The following is a 16,708-nucleotide window of genomic DNA, read 5'->3' as shown; positions in this document are numbered from 1 at the left end:
TTTTTCATGCCATATTAATAATGTCTTTAAACTGTATATTAGTCAAAATTTGAAACTTGTGTGCACAAAATGGTAGTTGTTATTCATATCTTGGCTTCCTTTGTAACTGTATAACATGAATTTGTAGAGCTGAGGATTATGTAATTTTTCTTGAAATGTACAACTAGTAGTACTACTGTAAAACAATCACATATAGCTTCTTAAGTGGACTCAATCCTCCTTATACTCAAAACTCAATTAATATTTAACTAATCTTTATGATTTGATTTACCTTAATTATTGTTGTGGTCTACAGACTACTCATCTCTAAATTAATAAGTGTAATTATAAATAATTAATATAGGAATATCTTGGACCATGCCATGGTTATATTTTACTAATTTATATTTTGATGCTTTCATTAACTCATTATTTTGAGCAGCACGAGAACTAGAAGTTGTACAGTGTTAGAATTTTTTCTTTCTACATATACATATGCGAAACAGCTACATCTACTTGTTGTAGTATCATAAGGAAGAATAAATTGTCAGTTTCTTTTTCTTGTGTGATGTTTTTGATTGCTGGAGTCTTTTTTATCTGAGTTTGAATTATAAAAAAATTGTTTCCTTGTTGAGTTAAGACTTCTTCTTTATGGCTATCTATCAAATATTTTTGTACTTAGTGGAGTTTGAATATCTTAGATATTCATCCGTAGTGAAGTAGGTTCTGGGAATTCTGTGTGCTGCGGTGATAACGGAAGGTTGAAAACTTGCATGTCTTAGTGAAGTAGGTTCTGAGAATTTTGTGTGCTGCAGTGATATATGGATGAAAACATGTGTGTTGTTTGATTTGTTTGACATATTGGTGTTGATTGTGACATATGGCTAGGCTAGTAAATTAGGGGATGTGTTTTCCGATTTTCTATAGAGTTTTTTGTACTTAGTTTTGTGTGGAAATATGAAAAATATGGCTGCCACAATGATAAATTTGTGATCCAAAGAGAATTTGGTGTATTTTGTTAACTAAGTTGAATGGATTAATATGGTAGATTTATGGTCTATTTTGTTGCTGATTTTGGTGTAGTTTGCTAATGTTTTGAAATACCTATATGTACTGGATGAATAACATTTTATGAAATAGTACTATCTAACAAGATATTATTTGCTCCTTGACTATATGAATACCTATAATGATAATGATAGTTTAATTCTCGCATTTATTAAATATATATATATATTTATAATTGTTGTGTGTGTCTACTTATTTATAAGTTTGAATTATAATATATTTATAATTAAAGAATTTTTTTATAATGTGCAGGTCTATTGAGATGCATTTCTTTAGTGCAATACTAGACAACAATGATAGTTGAAGTTTTTAGAATAAAAAATATATTTCACTAACATTGTATACATTTCTTGTTTAATATTTGGTGATGATAAAATTAGATTGTAGTATAAACTATCATGTAATATGATTTTGTAAGCCGAGTGGACTAAATACTGAAATGATATTTTTGAGTAATTAATAAAAAATTATTTTGTTGTATTTTCTTTTGAAATTTTAGAAATCTAACATATATAATACATTTTGGACACTCAAAGAGATATATTTTTTCTAAATCAAAATGAAAATTGTAGCTGCATTTAAAAAAAAAATACTTTTAAGGGCATGCAAAGCGAGTCCAAAAAAATTACTTAAAGCACTAAACCAGATTTTTTAGGACTCGCGTTGCGAATCCTAAAAACATTTTTTTAGGACTCGCAATGAGAGTCCTAAAAATTAATTAAAGACACTCAATCAGATTTTTTAGGACTCGCAGAGCGAGTCTTAAAAACTTAATTAAAGGCACTCAACCAGATTTTTTAGGACTCGCAACGCGAGTCGTAAAAACATTCTTTTAGGACTCGCAACGCGAGTCCTAAAAAACATTAGTTTGTAAGGCTCTCAAATAGAGGACTCGCGCTCCGCGAGTCCTAAAAATCATTTTTTGTAGTAGTGAAATAAAGGAAAGTGTTTGAAACAAAAGAAAATAAAAGATTACAACTCTTGAACAAGAAATACAAGTAAATAGAGAAGAATAATATAAAGATGAAAAGCAATAGAATGAAAGAAATGAACAAGAAACAAAAGATAAACAACTCTCACTCACACTACCAAAGTGAAGAGTGTTGGTGATCACGAACTTGAACAAGGTTTGAAACCTTTGTCCAAAAGCTTATTTCCCCTAACTCAAGCACTAAGGGATCTCTCTCAAATATTGGAAATGCTTTATGGAATTATCAAGCCTCAAGGTGTTTCTAGCCAAGTGCTCTAATGAATAGAAATGTTGTATCTTACAAGTGAGCTATAGGCTCCTATTTATAGAGTTTAGAGACACCCTTTGAATTTCAAATTCCACCAACCCCCATGGCTGTTATCAGTGTTTAATTGGATTAATATGGAATTAAAAATGAGATTTGGGAGTTATTTGGATTTTTTGAGCCGTTCAACAAAGATTGAAAAAACTGAAAAATTGGTCAGTTTTTAGCCTGTGGCCGCAGCCACCGACCATTTTCAGCACTAAAAATGTGGTGTTTTTCCAAACGGTTCCAAACCCTCCTAAAGGATTTTGTAACTACCAAAACACATTATTGTGTTTAAAATCATATCTCTAACAGCCATATCACATATGGCTTTATGAAATTCATCTCAATATTGTGTAACAACAAATTTACACAATAAAGGGTAATATTTGGAGGTTACAAATTTGTAACACCAAACATGTTACATTATTTGGACATATCTCATATATCTAAATATTGTAACTCTCTATTATATGTTACAATATGTGACACTCTTTGTCACATTTATTTAATCTAAAACATTATATTATAATATAATATTACATTATATTATAAAATAATATAAAATTCCCCACTAGATTAAATAGTTATCTATTGTAACACTTATTTAATCAATCATTATATTTTAAAATATAACATATCCCCCACTTGATCAAATAAGAACTCTCTCTTATAGGAGTCATTTCATTAGTGCATAAAGCAAAGTGTATTTCAACTTGAACTTACTATTGTGTAATTATCACAAAATTTGTCGAAAATTTGGTTGCACTAGGCATTGAACCATCTTTTCATGATAACAAATCAGTGATAACACACACACCTTTGTGATGTTCACTTGAGACCTCTATGTCTCGCTTTGCATCGTTAATGGCCATGTGCACTTTCCATTCATGGACGTTCTTGAGAATACTCCCAATTCTCATGAGAGGCGGCACCACCCCTAGGTCGATATAGGTAGAATTCTTATAGTATTTTGTTACCAAAAATACTTGTCTTTACAAGACTGAATTCTATTAAAAAACCTTTCGGTTTTAACCCTCCACTTGGTAACACACAAGTACTCAATATCTCAGATAGAACTTGTTTTGAGTACAACTAATATTCACTTGATTGACTTGTTGTTACCTATTGAACCTAACACTAGTTGAATAACTAGTGTTAAGATAGGTTACCATCAACCGTGAATCTCTTTAGGGAGTTTAAGTCCCATCCCTCGAGATGATGTAGCCACTAAATCCCTCGTTAGTGGCTTAGTGAAAGGATCCGCCAGATTTTCACTTGTTCTCACATAGGATATTGAGATGACTCCTCTTTGAATCAATTCTCTTACATATCCATGTCTTAGACTAATATGTCTAGACTTCCCATTATACACTCCACTGTATGCTCTAGCCAATGTCGCTTGGCTATCACAATGTATCGATATAGTAGATACATTCTCTTTCATTAGGGGAATATCTATCAACAGATCCCTTAACCATTCAACCTCTCTGTCGGTGGCAGCTAGAGCTATGAACTCTACTTCCATAGTGGAATGAGATATACAGGTTTGTTTCTTGGAACCCCAAGAAATTGCACATCCACCAAGTGTAAATACCCAACCAGTTGTGGACAAGTTGTCCCCAAGATTGGATATCCAACTTGCATCTGTATATCCTTCTAAAATTGAAGGAAATTTGGAGTAGTGAAGGCTTAGTCCTTTGGTTTTCTTGAGATAACCTAGGACTCTTCCAATTGCCTTCCAGTGATCCACACTTGGATTACTTGTAAACCTACTAAGTTTACTTACCACAAATGCTATATCAGGTCTCGTACATTGGGCAGCGTACATTAGACTCCCTATAGCACTAGCGTACTCCAATTGAGCCACTGCTCTTCCTTCATTCTTCTCTAGTTTTATACTATGATCGAATGGAGTATTGGCATCTTTAACCTTGAGATGGTTAAATTTGTTCAAGACTTTCTCAACATAGTGGGCTTGCCCTAACGCAAAACCCCCACTATGTTTCTTTACTTTGATACCAAGTATGGTGTCAACTTCTCCAAGATCTTTCATCTTGAAGGTTGATGATATAAACCTCTTCGTTTCTTATATCCCTTTCATGCTATTACTTAGAATAAGCATGTCATCCATGTATAAGCAAACAATGATCACATATCCCTTATAAGTTTTGGAATACAAACACTTGTCTCCATTGTTATGTCTAAACCAATTAGACATGATGACTTGATCAAATTTCTCATGCATTGCTTAGGAGATTGTTTCAATCCATATAAGGATTTTACAAGTCTACAAACTTTATGTTCATAGTTTGGTAGGACAAACCCTTCGGGTTGTTCCATATAGACTTCCTCATTGAGGTCACCATTAAGAAATGCCGTTTTTACATCCATTTGATGAACATACAAGTTGTGTATAGAAGCTAAAGCGAACAAAATTCTTATAGAAGTTGTTCTTGCAACAGGCGCATAAGTATCGAAATAATCAATATCCTCCTTTTGCCTAAACCCTTTAGCTACTAATCTAGATTTAAAGGTTTGGATAGTGTCGTCAGTGTGGTATTTTCTCCTAAATACCCACTTACACCCAATTGCCTTAGATCCTGGTGGGAGATCTACCAATTCCGAAGTGTTATTGGAAAGAATGGAATCCATCTCATCATTGATGGCTTCTTTCCAAAATGCACTATCTCTCGATTGCAATGCTTTTCTATAAGTCTTAGGATCATCCTCAACGAGAAGTACAATAGAAATTTTCCTAATGACTTCCTCTCTATTTCCTTCTACCATGTAAAATGAAATTCGTTGAGAATCTATCTCATCCACTACTAGACTTTTATGATTTTTAAGCCTTTGACTTCTTCTAGGTTCAAAGGGTTGCTTTACATCCTTTTGAGAATTCTCCACTTGAGAATCAACTTTGGATGTAGAAGCTTGAGAATTGTTCTCATATAACAAATTCTCCTTTAGAGATGTTGAAGCTTTAGAATTGTTGTCACATAACATATTCTCAAAAAATTAAACTTCTCTAGATTCAATCACAATATTAGACTCTAAGTCTAATAGCCTATAAGCTTTACTATTGTTGGCATAACCAACAAAAGCACACTTTATGGCTCTTGAACCTAACTTTGTTCTATTAGGTTCCTTTTTCTTGCAATATGCAAGACACCCCCACACTTTGAAGTACCCTATGTTGGGTTTTCTTCCTTTCCATAACTCATATGGAGATATCTCATTTTTCTTCATCTGTATTCGATTAAGAATGTGACAAGCGGTTAAAAGCGCTTCACCCCATAAGTTGAAGTTCAACTTAGAAAACACCAACATAGAATTTATCATCTCTAGATAAGTCCTATTTTTCCTTTCGGCAACACCATTGTGTTATGGTGTATAAGGTGCAGTGCACTCATGAATTATACTATTTTCTTCACAAAATGTATTGAATTCATTAGAGAAGTACTCTCCTCCTCTATCACTTCTTAGCACCTTAATCTTTTTATTTAGTTGATTTTCAACTTCTAATTTATACAATTTAAAAGCATCAAAAGTTTCATCTTTATGCTTTAAAATAAACACATAGGTATATCTACTAAAATCATCTATAAAAGTAAGAAAATACCTTTTACCACCTCTAGTTAAAACACCATTTAATTCACAAAGATCACTATGGATTAAATCTAGTAAATTAGATGATCTTTCTACACTAGGAAATGGTTTCTTAATCATTTTCACCTTAACACATGTTTCACATTTACCATAGTTTTTAATATTGCATGCAATCATACCACATTTTACTTCTCTTTTCATGGTAGAAAAACCTATATGCGACAGTCTAAGATGCCACAAAAATAAAGAATCATACTCAACAATATAGGTGGAATTAGCATTTTTATTGATAACATTGAAAGTTACATCATTAGTGCACAATTTAACCATTCCCTCACAAGAGTACCCTTTTCCCAAGAATACATTTGATTTGGTAAGTATAAGTTTACCGGACTCAAAAACGGCTTTAATGCCGGGCTTGTCAAGCAAATCACCACTTACCAAGTTTCTACTCATTTCGGGAACATAAAGTACATTCACTAATGTAACTTTCTTGCCGGAGGTGAAGTAGACTTCAATAGTACCTTTGCCAAGTACCTTTTATTTGCCCTCGTTGCCCATTTGAATCTCATGGTTTCCCTTTGACTCTTCAAAGGTCTTGAACAATGATTTGTCATAGGTGACATGGACGGTGGCACATGTATCATACCACCATCCTTTCACCTTGCCTTGGACCGCATTCACCTCACTAAGGGTAGCAACTATGTTTTCCTCTTGAGTTACGTTCACCTTAGGTCCTTGTTGGTCTTTTCAATGCCTACACTCTCTAGCATAGTGACCCTTTTTCCCACACACAAAGCAAGGACCTTTCTCGCCCTTAAACTTGTTTGGGTTGGTTTTCGGACCCAAAGGTTTCTCGTTACCCTTTTTCCCTTTGTTTTTGGGATGTTTTGGTTGTGACACCGCATTTTCTTTGGAAGTCTCTCCATTAGACCCCTCCACAAGTTTATCTCTACATATCGATTCCTCTTCGATTCGAATATGTTTTTGGATTTCTTCCAAAGAATAATCCTCATTTTGATGAAGGATTCTTTTCCTATAGCTCTTCCAAGTTGGTCGTAATTTAGCCACTATAGCACCAACTTGAAAGGCCTCGGGAAGCTCAATCTTTAAAATTTTCAGTTTTTTTAACAATTATTTGCAATTCTTGAATTTGAGGAAGAATAGGTTTATCACCAAAAAATTTGAAATCGAAGTATTGAGATATCAAAAAAATTTTGGTACCTTCCTCTTCCGCCTTAAAATTTTTCTCAAGTGCATCCCATTTCTCCTTGGTCGATTTGGTATCGGTGTAGAGGTCATAGAGCCTATCGGATAGGGCATTAAGGATATGACCCCTACAAAGAAGGTTGTCCTCCTCCCTCTTCCTTCTCTTCTCCACCTCCTCGGAAGTGTCTTTGTCGGATGGCTCGGCTAGAGGTGCCAAGGATGACTCAAGGATGTAGGCTATCTTGAGTGTTGTCAAAAGGAATTTCACCTTGTCTTTCCACCTAGTGAAATTGGATCCATCAAACCTATCCAACCTCACTAGATCTTGGTTCATGATCTTCATGGTCTCACCTTACATTGAAACAAACAAGGGCTAAGCTTTTGAATGTTAGGAAAATATATATTTTGCCTCAATGGAAATAATAATAAATTACAACTCTATGCAATATATTACAAATAAATAATGATTGATTAAAAAGAGTTACAACTTTATAACTGAAGATTACAAATAGAAAAAGAAGATGATGAAGAAGAAGAGAATAGTAAAATACAACTCTAAGAAAAAGGTTACAAATAAAGGAAAGTGTTTGAAACAAAAGAAAAGAAAAGATTACAACTCTTGAACAAGAAATACAAGTAAATAGAGAAGAACAATATAAAGATGAAAAGAAATAGAATGAAAGAAAGGAACAAGAAACAAAAGATAAACAACTCTCACTCACATTACCAAAGTGAAGATTGTTGGGGATCACCAACTTGAACAAGGTTTGAAACCTTTGTCCAAAAGCTTATTTCCCCCTAACTCAAGCACTAAGGGATCTCTCTCAGATATTGGAAATGCTTTATGGAATTATCAAGCCTCAAGGTGTTTCTAGCCAAGTGCTCTAATGGATAGAAATGTTGTATCTTACAAGTGAGCTATAGGCTCCTATTTATAGAGTTTAGAGACACCCTTTGAATTTCAAATTCCACCAACCCCCATGGCTGTTATCAGTGTTTAATTGGATTAATATGGAATTAAAAATGAGATTTGAGAGTTATTTGTGTTTTTTGAGACGTTCAACAAAGATTGAAAAAACTGAAAAATTGGTCAGTTTTTAGCCTGTGGCCGCGGCCACTAGCCTCTGTCCCACAGGCCGCGGCCACCGACCATTTTTAGCACTAAAAAATGTGTTGTTTTTCTAAACAGTTCCAAACCCTCCCAAATGATTTTGTAACTCCCAAAACACATTATTGAGGTTAAAATCATATCTCTAACAACCATATCACATATGGCTTTATGAAATTCATCTCAATATTGTGTAACAACAAATTTACACAATAAAGGGTAATATTTGGAGGTTACAAATTTGTAACACCAAATATGTTACATTATTTGGATATATCTCATATATCTAAATATTGTAACTCTCTATTATATGTTACAATATGTGACACTCTTTGTCACATTTATTTAATCTAAAACATTACATTATAATATAATATAATATTACATTATATTATAAAATAATATAACACTGTTTACATGGCATAATACCATCCTTTCAAAGCATGCATATTAGGGAACCCTTAGTCCCATTACAAATACACAACCGGGTGCAGTTTTCTTACCTTTGGCTTCCAAGTGTACTGTCTACGAGCAATGCTCCTTGAGCGCGATTCGATCCCCGAGCCCTAGCTTAGCACTTAGCCACAACCAAGATAAAGTGTACCATCAACAAACTTAAAAGGGCTTCTAGACAAAGTTCTAGTCTCCAGAACATTGAATTCCACCAAACATGGTAAAAGATTCAATCCCAAGCACCCTAGGTTAAAGTCCCATGCCTAAAATCCCAAAATCCCTTAAGGGCCGCGGCATTAGCCACCCATGCAGCGGCATATCCCCAACCAGAAGCTCCCCCATGCTAAAAAACAGACCCGGGTCGCGGCCCTACCCATACCATGCCGCGGCCCGCCCTCCTTCCTCAGCACATACCAGCTTCAAAGGGTCGCGACTCACCAAGAACTATGCCGCGGCCCGACCCCTTCGAACCCAGAAAAACCTCCATTTTTTACTCGCAAACCTCACTCAAACTCATCCAAAACTACCCCAATTCCACAACTCAACTATCCAAAGACTTTCCACATTATTCCAGCAACACAACCCAGCTGAAAGCTAGACTAGAAACCCATCAAGAACCCACTTCAATCTCTGAAACTTATTAACTCAAGAACACAAAAACCAGCCATGGAAACACCAAAATTCAGCCATTAAACCGCAAATTCGAGCTTACCTTAACTGCAGAATCAATCCTCCAAGAGATTTTTGAGCTAACTTCCAAGGTTCTAGCTTCAATTTAATCTTCAAATCCAAAACCCAAAAACTACTTAGAACACAACCAAAATCACAGAATTTCAACAACAGAAAGTGCGAATCAATCCTTACCTTAGTCCTGGTTGAATTCCTTTGTTAATCCTTGAGCTAATCCTCTAAATCCTAGCTTTAATCCTCTGAATTCCAGCTAAGACCTGTAATTTTCTGTGTTTCTCCTTGGGAGAGAAAGGGAGAAGGAAGGAGAGGGTTGGTTTGCTATATTCCAGATCTTTCTAAAATTTCTTAAGTCTATCCTTAAGCAATTAAGTTAATCCCAAGGCTCGGGGTACCGGAAATGTCCCAGAGGGAAAAATGGTAAAATTCCCCAATATTCCCACCTAGACTTCCTAACCTCAAATATATCTCCAATTATTTATTTTCATAACCCGGTAATCTAAATAACCGTCTGATACCTGAAATACCCATTGACTTGTCCAAAGTCAAATATTAAGCCCCATTGTGACTTTCCCGCTATCTAGCTCCCTAGGATCGCCTCAAGTCGCTTGCTGCGGATTTACCCACATAATAATGTGGTTCTCACAATTTAAAGTATATAACCACATTTACATTCATATAATCATACAAGCATGCTTATCATATAATCATGCATTAAATCAATAAATTCACACATAAACCAATTATGCCCTCCCAACACACTAATCAAGGCCCTTAAGTCATATTAGTGATTTTGGGTCGTTACATCATTTGTGACAAAATCAGTTATTGTACTTGGATTCTTTTGCTGTAGCATGTACGAGTAAGAAGGTAACTTGGAGTACAATTCTTCAGGTGTCCCACTGACACAACCGAGTGCCTTCTCTCAGCATCTCCAAGCCTTCATATCAATCCCAATATTATTCTTCATATCCTCCTTTATGTTGTTTGATGGGTAGCTAGTGCCATCAGTAGCATATTTGTTCTTGATGAGGTGCCCAATGACCCAAGGTGTTGCTTGACGGTGGTCTTTCTATCGCAATTCTAGTGAGCAAGTATGTATACTATTATAAACATCGATCTCAAACATCTCCGATCGCACTAATTTTTTCCCCCTTATTCTCTAATCACAATCAGGATTCTTGCAGGTGATATACAACACATCAGTACCAGACTTCTTAACTAGAAACTCAAAATTATTCTTTATTACTTAGAAAGCCGCTTTGGTTTTCAATTCCATCTTTTTCTCAAAAGTATTCCCAAGGTGTAGTTCTCCCAACGATACACCAGATGAGGGTGTTTCAAATCGACTAGAATCCATGATATCTTATTTTGTCAACATGGGAGCACTCCATTTTCTGTGATCTTTTGTTGAACATATTGGAATGTTCCTTGTATTGTTATATTTTGTTCCACTAGGAAAACTAGAGCTGGTGTCGGGTGTTTGACGTCCTTGACTTGTTGGGTTCGCCCATGCAATAGGACGTACTGGCTGTTCTTGTACTTGTTCGACTTGAAAATTATCAAACATGTCAATCGACACTTTTGCACTATTATATGCCTCTGAATCGTATCATGAGTCCTCATTATGTTCAGCTACTGGATCGTCATTCACATAGGGGTTGTACTCATACTGGTTGTCCCTCAGGTCACCAATAGGACATCCTAAAGTACTGGCTCCTCCCTCAGATCTGGGAGTGGAATATGGATCTGCAATGACAATCTTTTTAACAGGAGTGACACACAAGGCTAACCTTTCTTTAGATGTTACTCCTAAGAATGCACGGACACCAAGATCACTTTCAACATGAATGGGTGTAAACAGTTGGTCGCCACATGTGTAAGGAATCTCCAATTTCAACTCATACATCTGTTTATCAACTTTTAGTTCCTTGTGCAATATGTCAAGAAGTGGCAAGTACGTAACAGAATCCTCCTTCGGTATCACCATGCATTTAGGGTCCTTGAAAATCCACTTATTCCCTCGTAATTCTCAAACACCATTGTAGGATACAAAAACATAGACAATGGCACCTGTGTTGGAAAAGAAAACATTGAAATTGTACAAAAAAAACTGTCAATTTTTCAGAAATTCATGAAAAAAAAGAATATTATCGAGCTTTGTCAAGCTTCAATCGAACTCTATTGAGTTACCATCGAGCCCTCGTCGAGTTCTTATTGAGTTTGTATCAAGCTAAAAGTTCTTAAACCGAACATAAAACCTAATCAAAACCTTCATCGAACCCTATTGAGCACATATCGATAAAACAGCTAGACCAAATATTCTATGGTCTAATCGAACCCTTATGGAGTTTCCATCGAGCCCTTATCGAACCCTTATCGAGTTTCCATCGAGCCCTTATCGAATCCTTATCAAGCACATAAAACAACCTTCGTCTACATGCTATTGAGCCTCTATCGAACCGTTTAACGAGCTCCTATCAAGCAAAAAAATTGCAGAAAACCAAAAAAAACGCAAATCGTGAATTCTCTCTAAAAAACCCAAAAAAAAAACACACACTAATATAGGGTTAGATCTGTTTGAAATGTAAATAAACAATACCCAACAGATAAAATGAGTCAATATTTTTACCCATGGTTTTTCTCCTTCAAAAACCCTCAAAATGGATGTTGCCTTTGATATTGGCGACGTTACAGAGACAATGGAGATGACTAACAACGATTTCGACCAGAAAATCATACAAATCTGTAGGTTTTGGGAAGGATTTCGTGAGAATGAAAGAGAGAGATGGAGAATGAGAGAAGAGGTAGGAAGATAATGTTTTAGGATTCTTGATATAATGGGAGGAGTATTTTGGGTATGAGAGAAATGTTTAACATCAAATTGAAAAGATTAATAGTGCTAGGATTTTTTGGTAATATTAGGTATTATTAAGTATGAATAGTGAAATTTCGCTTATGCAAAGTAGTACATCATATGGGAGACCTCTAGTACACAATAAGAGAATATTCTTACCTATTTTATAACATAAAAGTGAGAGCAGGACCACCCGCCTTACGACAAATGAAGATATCAAGTATGAATGAATTACATTCTCTAATAGAGTATATAATTTATTTGTTTAAGTTTGAAAATTAAATAGTAAATGAAAAAAACAATAATAATTCCACTTGCATTGTTTATATAACAAACATCTTGGAGGACTTATCAAGCCTTTCCCGTTATACAATTATATTATTGACTGTTTCTAATGACATTCACAACTTCAAAATTTATACGAGCATCCTCTATCTCACATAATGTTGATTGAAAGAGAGTTAAAACGTCAAGTTTGACAACTATATTCCACATTTAGAAGATGACAATCTTTAGGCGGCTTGTGTGTTAGCCAGAGCAGACTTTTCCATGGTGTCCTGCCTTGATATGGAAGCGATCAGAGACTCAACAACAGCACTTTTGGGGTGACTAGTGCAACAAGATCACATATTGCTTTTCTTCAACATCTTGTTCAGTGATAGATACCATGTCCAATCTAGCCGTGATTCTAGTGATTCAGCTCTTCTGTCTGTTTGTCACAACCAATTTCTCACTAGGAACAGGAGGTGATACCATCTCTGCAAACCAAACCTTGAGTGGGTTTTCAACCATTGTCTCTGCAGGTGGGGTGTTTGTGCTTGGATTCTTTAGCCCAGGTCTCACCGAAAACTTCTATGTAGGCATATGGTACCAAGTGGATCCTTCCCGGAGTGTAATTTGGATAGCAAACAGAGAAAAACCAGTCTCTTACCAGTCGCAGCTAAGACTCTCACATGGCAATTTAGTTCTTTTCAATGAGGCAGAAGCTCCAATTTGGTCAACAAATGTGAAATCCACTAACTCATCTGTTCAAGTAGTACTTAAGGATGATGGAAACCTGGCCTTAATTGATATTTCCAATCCGTCAAACAATTTATGGCAAAGTTTTGATTATCCTTTCCACACCTTTGTACCAGGTTATAAAATTGGATACAACAAAATAACCAAAACCCACCAAGTTCTCACTTCATGGAAGAATTCCACAGACCCTTCCCCTGGCCTCTATTCTCTTCAGCTAGACGAAACTGACAACTCCTATATCCTACTCTGGAATAGGTCCATAAGATATTGGACTAGTGGACCTTGGATCGGGCATAAATTTAGTTCAGTCTCTAGCAGAATTCAAGATATGTACAATTTAAGGTTTGAATCGAATGAAAATGAAACCTATGTTTCATATTCTGTTAAAAACATAACAATGATACATCGATCATTCCTCGATGTTTCTGGGCAGGTTAAGATATTCGACTGGCATTCTGCATCTAAGAAGTGGAATCTCCTTGGGTCTCTACCGATACAACAGTGTGAAGTTTATGCATTTTGTGGAGCATATAGCCTCTGCAATGAGAAATCATCACCCTTCTGCCGCTGTTCAACGGGGTTCAAGCCAAAGTTTCAGAGTGAATGGGATTTGAAGGAATATTCCAACGGATGTATTAGAAATACTGAATTGCATTGTCGTAATGACAGTGACGACAATGTTGGGGGAGACGAATTTCTTGAAATAGCTTATATTACACTGCCGAAAAATAATCAATCTTTACGAGAAGGGACCATCCAAGACTGTGCATCGACATGTTCACGTATGTGCTCATGCATCGCTTATGCCCACAACAGAAGTGGTTGTTCATTTTGGACAGAAGATCTCTTAAATTTGAATGAACTCACTGTTAATGACAGCAACAGTAAAAGTCTCTTCATTCGACTTGCAGCTTCTGAGTTTCAAGATCATAAAAACAGTAAGGGCTGGAAGACCAACCTTTTCAACTTTGCTGGATCTTTTCTCATCTATATCATCATAAAAATTCCATCCATCATTCTAATCTCTCTTGTACTGCTTATATTTATATTACAGAAGCCAGCGAATTTTGGAAGTCTAAGAAGTTCTATGTCATCCTGGGACTTGTAGCCGCTGCAATGCTTATCTCAAGCATTGCTTGTTCCGTTTATTATCAGAGAAGAAAAAAACGGACCAAGAATCAAGGTAATACTAATCATTAGACTGCAAATCCTCTCACGTGCTCTCAACTTCAGACACCAAATCAAAATCTTTTGGGTTTTTTCTAGTAATTATCTAGTGACTAACTTCAAGTGATGTTTTAAAACAGGGAACGAAATGAAAATCCAAACAGTTCCCTTATATGATACTGAGAAACAAATTGCCAACTTTATAAGGTCAGGCCAGTTCAGAGAAGATGAAAGAGAAGGTATAGATGTGCCCTTTGTTGTTTTGGAAAGTATTCTAGTAGCTACTGATAACTTTTCAGACACAAACAAACTTGGACAAGGAGGTTTTGGCCCAGTTTATAAGGTAATTAATGCTCATCGTCATCATCCAAGTACTCATTTAAGTCTCATTTCTCAATTATCTTTATTAACTATAATTGGATTATTATCTTTGCATGGAACTCCGACAGGGGAAATTTCAAGGCGGTCAAGAAATTGCTATAAAGAGGCTCTCAAGTGCCTCAGGACAAGGTTTAGAGGAATTTAAGAATGAAGTTATGTTGATTGCAAAACTTCAACATCGGAACCTTGTTAGACTTTTGGGCTATTGTGTTGAAGCAGAAGAAAAATTGTTGTTGTATGAATACATGCCCAACAAAAGCTTGGACACATTCATATTCGGTAAGCTTATCAATGTGAATTATTCAAGCAAATTTTAAGCTCTCTTGTTATACTTATCTTAATAATAATAATGTAGTATTAAGATAAATTTGAAATGTAAATCTTGCAAGATGGAACACTATGCGTGTTGTTGAACTGGCAGTTACGCTTTGACATCATTCTGGGAATCGCAAAAGGTCTTCTTTACCTCCACCATGACTCAAGATTAAGGATTATTCATAGAGATTTGAAAACAAGTAATGTTCTATTAGATGTAGAGATGAACCCAAAAATTTCTGACTTTGGCCTGGCAAGGATTTTTGGGGGAAAACAAACTGAAGCGACCACAGGAAGAGTAGTAGGAACATAGTAAGTTTTGTATAAGATCCTAATGTTAAGTCTCTATCAATAAGATTTTATGTTCAACTGATCAATCGTATATTTATATTTATATTTATAAATATAAAACTAAATTGTTTTTATGTATGCACAATGGTTATATGTCTCCGGAATATGCGTTAGATAGGTTTTTCTCAATTAAATCCGACGTTTTCAGTTTTGGTGTCATGCTTCTAGAAATCGTAAGTGGAAAAAGAAATACAAGTTTTCACAAATCAGGACAAGCCTTAAACCTTCTAGGATATGTGAGTGTTGATACGTATAATGGTGCTCTTTCTCGCATTTATATTTTTGTTTTCTTTTGGATCATTATCTGAATCATCTTCCTCAACATTTGTTTGTAGGCATGGAAATTGTGGAAAGATAACAAGGCGTTGGATCTAATGGATGCAACATTAAGTGAGAGTTGCAATGTAAATGAATTCATGAGGTGTGTCAATGTGGGGCTGTTGTGCATACAAGAGGACCCAAGTGATCGTCCCACCATGCCAAACGTGTTGTTTATGCTTGGGAATGAAACAGCAAGCCTATCAAATCCTAAACAACCGGCCTTTGTTGCGTGGAAATCTCATTCTTCCTCTGCCTCTTCTAGTAAACCATTATCAGTTAACGAGTTAACAGCTACCTTAGGACAAGGCCGATAAGTACTACAATTCATATCACACAAACAAAATATTCAAATCATTCGCCTCTTATTCTCAATTATTTGCAAAATAATAACAATTTGTCCCTCCCTTTTATTTATATTGTTAGTTTTTGTCAACTTCAAATTTATTTAAACTAGACATGTTTACCAAACTTAGTTATTGGTGCATATATCTTGTTATTTTTATATATATACATAAATATTTGAATAGTTATTTTTATATTGAATGTATACTTGTTCACTTGTTCAGAAAGGGTTGGTAAATCAAGTTTTAATTTAGGAGAAGAAAGTATGGTGCTCATTTTCTTTCAGAATAAAATAATAATAGGATTTTTGCCACCAAACAATTATTAATGTCGAATCGTGTCTTTCAAAAACTTTTAGTTGTTAAAAATCCCCTTAATTATTAAAACTACCATAAATAGATTCCTTGTCCATAATTTGCATAACACAATTTGGAAGTGGTAAATAGTTCGGGAGGCACAACTTTGTAGTTATGATATTTTAGGGGGTGTGAAATTGTTACATGTCGACTCCTCATCATGTCAAGTTAGTTTTTTTTATATGAAAGCACAAATTAGTAGTGGTAA

The 16,708-nt window shown here is 35.3% G+C and overlaps 1 protein-coding gene across 3 annotated transcripts; it reads left to right on the top strand.

Moving 5' to 3' along the window:
* The first annotated feature begins 12,679 nt into the window (after window positions 1–12,679).
* On the top strand, window positions 12,680–16,270 carry LOC133817644 (G-type lectin S-receptor-like serine/threonine-protein kinase At4g03230). Of its 3 annotated transcripts, none has more exons than XR_009885617.1 (7): window positions 12,680–14,205; window positions 14,322–14,450; window positions 14,575–14,777; window positions 14,884–15,094; window positions 15,205–15,442; window positions 15,650–15,717; window positions 15,817–15,831. XR_009885617.1 is itself a non-coding variant. In XM_062250221.1 (7 exons), the coding sequence occupies exons 1-7, from the start codon at window positions 12,915–12,917 to the stop codon at window positions 16,114–16,116; spliced, it is 2,460 nt and encodes an 819-aa protein (XP_062106205.1). In that variant the 5' UTR covers window positions 12,683–12,914; the 3' UTR covers window positions 16,117–16,270. The 3 variants fall into 3 exon arrangements, 2 of the variants coding, with proteins under 2 accessions (XP_062106205.1, XP_062106206.1); XM_062250221.1 differs by having other exon boundaries at window positions 12,683–14,205; window positions 15,630–15,717; window positions 15,817–16,270; XM_062250222.1 differs by lacking the exon at window positions 15,650–15,717 and having other exon boundaries at window positions 12,683–14,205; window positions 15,817–16,050.
* Window positions 16,271–16,708: the final 438 nt, after the last annotated feature.

This window comes from Humulus lupulus, chromosome 2 (assembly GCF_963169125.1).
Source record: "Humulus lupulus chromosome 2, drHumLupu1.1, whole genome shotgun sequence".
NCBI lineage: Eukaryota > Viridiplantae > Streptophyta > Magnoliopsida > Rosales > Cannabaceae > Humulus > Humulus lupulus.
This window is presented reverse-complemented; position numbering and strand designations above follow the sequence as displayed.

Coding starts and splice junctions, on each gene's coding strand:
- LOC133817644 (XM_062250221.1), top strand. CDS start 12,915: ATGTCCAATCTAGCCGTGATTCTAGTGATTCAGCTCTTCTGTCTGTTT. Junction 14,206..14,321: donor GTTTCAAGATCATAAAAACA/GTAAGGGCTGGA, acceptor TTTATATTACAG/AAGCCAGCGAATTTTGGAAG. Junction 15,718..15,816: donor CCTTAAACCTTCTAGGATAT/GTGAGTGTTGAT, acceptor ATTTGTTTGTAG/GCATGGAAATTGTGGAAAGA.